The 9,568-nt window shown below is 44.8% G+C and overlaps 1 protein-coding gene across 1 annotated transcript in view; it reads right to left on the bottom strand.

The window, feature by feature from the left end:
- Positions 1 to 846: 846 nt before the first annotated feature.
- The window catches only part of PCYOX1 (prenylcysteine oxidase 1), a 111,811-nt gene continuing 103,089 nt past the window's right edge, over positions 847 to 9,568 (bottom strand). Inside the window, exon 6 of the mRNA XM_086943472.1 lies at positions 847 to 3,498. Coding sequence (XP_086799598.1) covers positions 2,843 to 3,498 — 656 coding nt within the window. The 3' untranslated portion in view covers positions 847 to 2,842. The remainder of the gene's footprint in view (positions 3,499 to 9,568) is intronic.

Below are 9,568 nucleotides of genomic sequence, written 5' to 3'. Positions count from 1 at the left end.
ACTTGGATGAATGGTCTTGAGAGCTATACAACAAGCTCAAGGATGATCCTAAAACTCCAGTTTCATCAAAGACCACCACAATTAAGCAAAGGTTAAGCCTCATGAGTAACTAAAGCTCCACTCATAGGTGCAAATGCAATTGGGAAAAGCTACAAGTCACGTGTAAAGGCACCAAATGATTGTGAACGCTCACAACAAAGGCTGGCGAGAAGAGATGATACCAGGATAACTGCCAACTCCACCACCCTGCCACAAGTACTTCACAGCTCCTGTGTCTAAATAAACAAAAACAGTATCATACTCCGACACACTTGAGGATGGTCATGGCTACTACCATAATAGTGCTGAAATACGCTTCTACAGCACCAGCAAACACGGGCTCTCCCTTGTATGGGGGCAGGGATTGCTCGACACTCATCGTCAATGGGATGAAGAGAAATCCGCACATGGTTAAAGAAATCCCAGCACTTTGTTAAGAAGGCAGAGAATACATTTTTCCTTTGGAAGACATTCCACCAAAACAACATCCACTCAACAGACTGCAACACCCATACATTCCACCCTCCGTTAAATCTAGCTTTTACATTTCTCAAGCCACTAACTGGACTCGGTGTGCCTTGGGGTATTGGAGGCAAAATATTTTAGAATATTCAGACAGTGTCGATAATCCCTAAACACACAGGGTGGATGGGCAATTGTTTTACAGAAGAACACATTTCTGGCAATAACCGCAGTGGTTAGCATTTTCATATGACAAATGAGGTCCCTCACCTTGGCGGTCATCTGTGATCCAAAATCTTTGGGACTCATCTCTAATATACAACACTAAATTATTCATGGTTAGTCTTTTGTAAAAAAAATATTTTATTGCATTCAATGTTTTAATTTTTATTTTTTTTACAAATTAGATATCAGGTTTTAATGATCAGGTAGAACAAACTTGACTCATGAAAGACTTGTTCCAATGAGTTTTTCTTTCTAGGCTAGTCAACCATTTACACAAGATTTTCCTCAACGCTACCAGTATCCCCATTGCTTTATGCTAGGGGGAGATAGTCTCTCTACTCATTTTATCCATTCGTCCTTTGAGATAAATATCACATTTTCAGCGCATTGCTAGGTCACTTCTAGTTATTACCCCGAACTCTATATCATGGTTATCAGGAAACCGGTCCATTTCTCATCTCCTAAATGTACCCAGGATTGCTCATATTTCCCCTTGCTTATGGACCTGCATTGGCTGCCCCAAAATCCAATTTAAAACAGTCACTATGATTCATAAGTCTGTTCAGATATTGCTGCGGTTAACCGAAACAGTGGTTTACACCTTATTGTTCTACTAGGGAAATACCACTTCCTTGTGGAAATAGCTCCTAAATGCAACAGAATCTAAGCTCCTCTCTCAGAGGAAGGTGCTAAAAAAACATTTTTAGTAACTATCCATTACTGGCCTCAGCCTTCAGTTAACCTGTATTCTGACAGGAAATAAAGACTTGGGGTTATAACATTTCCATCTCATTCATTTAAGACTACCATTTAATAGAGATGGTTGTGTATATTTTTTACCCTCTAGCAGCCTATACTGTACTAAATCGAAGCAGTGTTTAAATCCCTACATTTTCTGGGGAGCATCTGCACATAGACAAGTGCTTATACATTAGCTGTACCAGGGGCATTTTACTCCAAGCATTTTACTTCATAGACTAGGTACCGCCTTATAATTCCGATTAGCAATCTCAGATTAGTACTGAAATTCTTCCAACAGATTTCATCCTCTAGTTCTCCTCTGAGGTACAACAAGGTCCAAGGAGAAGTTGAAATATGTTACGTTTTTCAAGTATACGTGGGAGGTTGGTCCCCTAGAGTTAATTTGTAGAAAATCTACCTAAAACGACTAACACTTGTTCAACCATTATTTTCTGAAGTACTGCACTTCAAGTGAGCAGAATGTATTTCTTCACAAGCCAGCTTTGTAAGGTTCCCTTCCTTAGGTAATGCAACACCCTCCACACAAACTATATTCACTAAAATGTTCTGGTCATGATCCCTGTGCTTAGATTCAGACTCTGTGGCATCGCAACATCAAAACAGTTCTACCTTCAAATGTTGGTGTTTTTTTCATATGCCACATGCTTACATGAGTTCTCTGCATTACAGCTAGACTTTGGGATAGCTTTATCTCTCTCACCATCACAGATAAAGTTTTTCTCTACACTTCAGTCCAAGCCCCATAGCAGCGCAAATGCAGTACAACATATCCTTCATTTCATCCGGGCCATATCTTCAGTTATGTGATTCAATGATTGGTACTTTTTGCATTAAAACATAAGCAATGTGTTTCAACAGTCATAATGTGTCACTAACAGTAAAACTGTGGTGCGGTTTAGGACCACACGGTTAAAGCTACGAAATGATGGCAAAAACAATACATCACAAAATGCTACTATGCAGAAATTGATGCGACATTTGGGAACATACAAGCAAATTGTGGATTGAATGAGTGACACGCAAGGCACAGACTGCGGTCCAGAATCTTGTTACAGAGATAGCCTAAAAGCCAAATGGGATTGTCTTAATTAATCACCTTTGCACTTGTGCAATCGCAGAGATATGACTAGGTATCATACGTTTCTGCTTCCTTTCCACATTGTTTGGACGCGGCAATAAAGTGTTTGGAGATGGCAGGGCTGGCGTAAGAAAGTAAGTCTGTTGCACTTAATTTACTGGATAACTAGCAGGTCAACAGCTGGTTTACAGATTAGTGGATGATGAAGGGTGTAACAATGTGTCACCCTTTATGATTTGCACATCTTCATTTGGAAACACAGATATACCAAAGTAATCAGAGTTCGGATTTGATTTTTTCATTCACATTTTCCTGGTCGATTTTATCCGTGTTCTCATACCATTGGTGGTAAGCAAGGAGAGCCACATTCTTGGCTGAGATTGCACTCATTTCCATCGCACTGGCTGCCATTTCAATGCTGCTGATGTAATAAATTCTCTCATTCAGAACAACTGGTGGCACTCTCTCTGGAGGGTGGTAGTGTGGGTAAGCTAGCCATGTCTTAGACTTAACTGCTCCGTGAGACACAAAAAGCATCCCCAGTTGCTGCTCCGTAAGAGGGTTGGGCGAGAACACCTTCCATACGGGATCATCTGTAGAAACTCCCAGTGGCTGGTTTGCCTTGACTTGAACTGGTGTGACGACACCAATGCTGCTGAAAAACAGATTTGGATCTTCCATTGTCAAAATTTCAGTAAATTGTAAATTGCAGGGCTCTGGACAGCCAAAAAACGAGCGGTTAATCTGGCCCTTAACAAAGGTAGCCACAGTTTGGTGGTAAGGATTCTTGACAGCTGGAACAGAGAAGGGGAAGCTGATGCCAGACATACCAAAGTTTAGTGGTGTAGCAACTATGACAATATCGTACTGGCTGTAGCTCTCATCCGAGTCGGTCTTATAGTTCACCTGATACAAATGCACTGATCCTTCACCTGTAGAACAAGCATACACAAAAAATGCATAATTAGAGTGGAGTTTCTGAAAGGATATATTTATATACAATCTAAACGGGGTGCAAGTAGTATTAATTCTTCAACATTAACCACATTACTGCATTATTATAGTGAATCACCTTCAACATTGCCAATATCTTTATATGAACCGGTTACAAAAAAACCTACACGAATTTTCAGTATGGTGTCAACGGATACCCTACAGTTTATGATTCTCCCCTTTATAATATTAGAAAAGTTAATGCTAGAAACCTTGCTTCTGCAGCTAGTCCGTACAAAGTAGTTAAAAATGTTACTTAAAACTGCATTCCCACCCTATGTAGGCTTTTCTATTACTATCTACATTAGCAAGAGGAGGGGCTCATGTAAAATACGACATGCGCTAACATGCCAGAGCATTGATGTGGCGTGTTATTATAAAGATGGAATAGTTTACTGAAAAATTTGCCAGTTTCGTTAATACCCTCACTAGCAAGGAGGAACCCGATAGTCCTACCCCCGAACTGGATATCGTACGGGACCTCCACTTGACTTCTCTAAGGCTGGTCAGCAGATCCTTCAGGGAGATTTTGGAGAAAGACATTTCAGATGCTATTATGACATGTCCAACAGCAAAGCCCCGGAGAACTATGGTTTTCCGGTTGACTTTTATCAGATGAACAGGGAATGGATGGTCCCATTCCTCTACAGACTTTAAGGAGCTGGAGGGTGATACGGTAATACGACTAGAATTCATCCTGAAGCCCCACAAGGATTTTACTAATTGTGCGAGTTACCGCCAAACTCCCTAATGCAAACATGAAGTTCCCCGTAAAGGTCCTGGCGACCCGCCTTAATGCCTTAAGAGAATTCTCCCCAGTTAGTCACATGACTCAAGTGGGATGTGTGCCAAGGGGTTCTTTCTCGCAACAATATGCCTCTCCTTTTTAATGTTCTCTGGCACGTATATACTGATCTAGAGAAGTTGATGCTCTCCTTGGATGCAGAGAAGGCTTTTGACCGGGTTGAGTGGGGATATTTATTTTATATGTTAAGCAGTACAGGGATAGGCTCTAGTTTTATGGCTAAGGTCCGGTGGCTCTACACCGCCCCCACAGCACAGAGTGACTGTGGCGGACATACTTCGGAGCCCTTCCCTGTATCAGGAGGTACGAGGCAAGGTTGCCCTCTGTGGCCTTTGTTGTTCCTTTTAACTCTTGAGCCTTTAGCAGCTCCTATCCACCAGTCCCCTCATACACAGGATGTGGATATACACCTGTGGGTGTTTGCAAAATTCTGCTCTACACGGATAACTTACTAACTTTGAGCAATTCCTTGCTCTACATGTTCGGTCTATTATTGAAGACTTCTTGGATTTCTCCAGGTACAAAATACTACTAGGTCTTATTGGGAGGAATGGTTGAGAGTAGCCTACTCGAAAGCTGATTGGAAGGAAACCCTAGAGTACCAGGATTGTTCACGTAGAGAAGCATAATTAAATCATGCTTATTTCAATATTCTCCATAACTGACATTGGTCCCTTCTCAAGCTGTATATGGCACGCTTCATCCCTAATGCTGTATGCTGGCGATGTGCGGACATTGCCTGTGATCTGCACCACATACTGTGGTCTTTCCCTACTCTAGATAAGACTAGTGCTCTATATGGGGAACATGACACTCCTCCAGCTACACACTGGAGGAAGGTGGCTCTGAACATACTATATCAAAGTAAGGTATAGTGTGCACACAGTCCAGTGGGTCCCCAAAAGGTTACAGAGGTAAAAGTAGATACTACCTTACTCTCGATGTGTGGTAGTGTGGTTTTTGAAGGAGGCTCTCGTGGCGGATCTGATGAGGTGGTGGTGGTGGTGGTTGCGGGTTGCGTCCTTGTGAGCTGCGTAGCTTTCCGGGGTTCGTTCGCGGGCCCAGTTTTTCTCTAACTTCCGGCAGGTTTTCTTGGATGCCTAGGAGGTCTTCGGAGAACCAGCTTGCTTTTGTTCCTGGTGTGGCTGGTGGAGGGTTTGTTGATTGGGGCAAGGGTGTTGGTGCAGTCTTTGATCCATTGTCTGAGGTTGTGGGCTGCGGTGTCTGGGTCGTTCGGGTCTGCGGGTGGGCTTTGGGCGAGGGTGGTGGTTAGCTGGTCGTCGGTGACTTTGCTCCAGCAGCGTCGGTGCATCTGTTGGGTGGGGTGGGGTGTGAAGGGTTTCCGAAAGGTGAAGTGGATGCAGCGGTGGTCGGTCCAGTGGAGTTCGGTGGAATGGTTGAAGAAGACGTGGAGGCTGGCTGAGAAGATGGGGTTGAGCGTGTGGCCGGCGACGTGGGTGGACGTTGTGACGAGTTGTCTGAGTCAGAGATCGTCGATCAGGGTGGAAGAGTTGGGGTCGTTGTTGTTCTCGAGGTGAAAGTTCAAGTCCCCGAGGAGGATGTAGTCCATGGAGGCAAGGGCGTGAGTGCTGACGAGGTTGGCGATTGAGTCGCAGAACTGTGGTCGGGGTCCGGGGGGGGGGGGGGGTCTGTAGATGAGTGTTCCTCTGAGGGTGGTGTTGGGGTCGGTGTGGATCTGGCAGTGCAGGAGTTTGGCGGTGCGAGGGTGTCATCGGCGTTTGTCGAGATGTTGAGAGTGTTTCTGTGGGCGATGGTAATTCCTCCTCCTACTCCGTTGGTGCGGTCCTTGCGGGTGATCTTGTAGCCTTCTGGGATGGCTATGGCGATGTCGGGTGCCGAGGAGGAGTTTAGCCAGGTCTCAGTCAGGAAGTCGACATCTGGGGTGTAGGTGTTGAGTAGGTCCCAGAGTTAAACGGCGTGTTTTCTGGCGGAGCGGGTGTTGAGGAGGATGCATCTGAGGTAGTTGTCTTGTTTAGCGGGAGGTTTGTCGGGCCAGATGCTGGTGTAGCTGCAGTTTCGGCAGGAGAAGGGTCCTTGGGTGCGCTTTGGGGTGGCCAGGCAGCAGGTGCGTTATCGTCCGGTGTTGAGTGCGTGGAGGGTGCTGGCGGTGTAGTGGAGACGAGTGTTGTGGCGGGGGCCAGTCCAAGTTCTAAGTAATTCTCACTCACTGTACAGTTGAAAACTATTTAAAAGGGGCAGGATGAAAAGATGAAAGGAAGCTGAATGCTAAAGTGAATAACTGCTATATAATATCTGCATTTTAGAACATGATAGGCCTTGTGAAACTGCATACCCAGATTAATTTAAACTTCTTCCTATCAATAGCCAATCTTCAGCAAATCGTGGTATACAACATAATGTGTCCCAATTTTCTAATGTTTTCCTGCGTTTGGTGACTGTGACATATTAATGCAAGCAGTGCTTAATCTGAGCCGGTGGTTTCCAGTACTCAGCACCAGCACTTAACCCTTTCTATGCTCATGACAGAGCGCTTTCGTCATGAGCCAAGGTGGGTGTGTTCTCATGATGGAACTGCTCCGTCATGGCACCCAGACATGGAGGAAGCGCTGGCACTCCCCCCATAGGCAGAAAACCCTGCTTTGCACCATGAATTTTGTTTTTGTTGTTGTATGGAAGCAACCCCTTGGGCAAGGGTTGCTTCCAACTGGGTGAAATTGACAATGTTTTTTCACAATGACAAAAAGCCTAAGGTAAGGGTGCCTGCCTCTTACTTTCAGGAGAGGAAGGCCCCATCTCCCTCCTTCCAACTCCGTTACTCTAAGGTCACTCTGGTGTGGATCTCAGTGCAGGTGCTTAGCCATATACAGTAATAGCAATCACCTCATCTCTTACTCTCGGTTTTGTTCCATAGTAGGCTTCACATTGGTCCCCGAAATGGGTGGAGGGTGGAAAACAAGAGAAGTTCCAGCTGAGGTCGGGGGCCGCTCTGATCTTGGCGAGCAGACTGAGGCTGTACGACAGTGTTCTAAAAGCAGTGGCCCGCTTCTGGGCAGACAGCTGGTCACAGTCAGGCTTTCCTTCATTGGACTTGGTGAGTTCTATTTTTAGTCACTCAAGACTCAATGGGTTGATTCATCGGTGAAGTCTTCCTCCTCGTGCAGGTCTACGTGGGCAGGCTGGTTCGAGAAAATGTGGAGCAGCTGGGTCAAATCAGGTGCATTCTCGAATAGCGCCACAGGTAGCCACTTGGTTGTTCGGCACACGTTTACAAGTGCCTTAAATTAGTGGCACCTGACTGACAAGAACTGGGGCCTAGACAAAATATCAGCCTGTTGTGGCACACCTTGAACAAGTGAAACAACAACTCATTCATTAAATCCTTGTATTAAGCTGTATTTATTGCTCATTCAGACATGCAACCAAGGTATGCCCTTCATCTTGAGACCCCCATCTGAATGCAAAAAATAGCAGTACTCTGTGAAGATTACAGTCTCATGGTGCACAGTTGGTTTACTGCTAACAAACTTGAATAGTTTCCTCCAAACTAACGAATATTCAAGCAAACTCTTCATTTATTAACAATCAGTCACTGAACTCCTTTAATATGTGAAATGATCATTGCATGTAGTTCTGTTTAAAACTTGATTATTTCTTCCATAGAACTTAATTGTCCATTAATGAGGTGATTACTGTTGACTCAACATCAAATATGTGTCTCAACAGATGTTTAGCAAATTGATCAATGTTAGGTAATCAACTAATACATGTAATTACCAATAGAATTTTTTTTTAATTTGCATGAATGGTGTTACACTTAAAAACATACAGTCCCCCTAATGACGGGCCAGGTAAGACCGAAATGCATTGGGGTGTCGCCTTCAATTACATTCTCAGATATTGAGATACCAGATGCTGCTCACTGGTGGGCACACGATACAAATGTACACCAGGCAGGGCTATTCAGCTCAACAGCTATCATACATCAAAGGGACCTCAAAAAGAATGATAATTGAAAAGAGTGAGTTATGATGAGCAGATATGATAAAGTATAATAAGTGTGAGAGGGCTACCTCTTTGGAGTCACAGAGAACCAAATTGGACATGACCGATTGTATTATACACATAAGTGAGCGGGTTACCTGTACACAAGGCACTCCAATAGCGTGAAGCAGGATGAGTGGTAGGAGAGAGTAGTTCAATAGAAAAGGAGAGGCCGCAATAGCTTTGAACTGTTGTGAAACAATGGTGGGTTTGTAGGAATGAAACTGGAGGGAGGGATCAACTATACTACTGGGCCTCACAATTGCAGGTGGTTAATGATTGGGTCTATACAGCGAGGTCGGAGCTGGCCTACAGGGTGTATAGGCATGTCATGCCGGGGGGGGGGGCATGGGGGGGCAGTTGTGAGCCTCTCTTGTACAAGCGTAAGCGATGTAGGGATTATCCGTCACATGCAGGGGTAGTGATACAATGTTGGAGGGAGGCCAATAAATTCCGCCTGGTGCAATTGAAAATACTGCAACAGGTTTATTACTTGCGTACTCAATTGTTCGCCTGGGGAGGTGCCCGTCTCCTTTGTGTGCGAGGGGCTGCCAAGGGGAGGGGACCCTTTCCCACATACTGTCGGACTGTCCGTACATAGTGCCTTTCTGGACCAAAGTTGCACAAACGATGGCGTTAGTGGTGGGATTGTCGGTGCCGGTAGATCAGAGGTGGTTGCTGCTAATTATTAGAGGGGCTACCGACTGATCTAGATATAACAAGATCTGGTTAGCAACAGCTGCGGGCGTGGCGAAAATAAATATAGCCAGCAACTGGGGGAGTAGGGGGGCGGGGGGCGTGGGCGCCACCTCCCCTGGGAACAATGGATTAGGGACCTGGACTGGTGTCAGAGGGCAGAGGAGACGGTCTATAAATCGAGACGATGCATCAAGAAATGGAAAGAGGTGTGGGGCCCCTGCTGTAGATACTGATCTGAGCGGGCGGGGTGGGATAATGCAGTGTGTATTAATTGTCCATTCCACTACCAGTATGACCATTAAAGTAATATGGACTGCTGTTTTTCTGTATGTCTTCTGATCACTGCTGTGCATTGAATGAGACCTTGAGCATAATCAATAAAAAGAGTTTAAATATAAATAAATAAGGGAGCTAGGTTTTCAAATCCCAGCTTTGGTGGATTCCACAAATTGACTTGGTTTTTGGAAGTGTGTTAATATCCT

The sequence above is a fragment of the Lissotriton vulgaris genome, chromosome 11 (assembly GCF_964263255.1).
Source record: "Lissotriton vulgaris chromosome 11, aLisVul1.2, whole genome shotgun sequence".
In the NCBI taxonomy this organism is placed as follows: domain Eukaryota; kingdom Metazoa; phylum Chordata; class Amphibia; order Caudata; family Salamandridae; genus Lissotriton; species Lissotriton vulgaris.
Note: the sequence above shows the minus strand (reverse complement) of the source record. Positions and strands in the feature narration are given on the sequence as shown.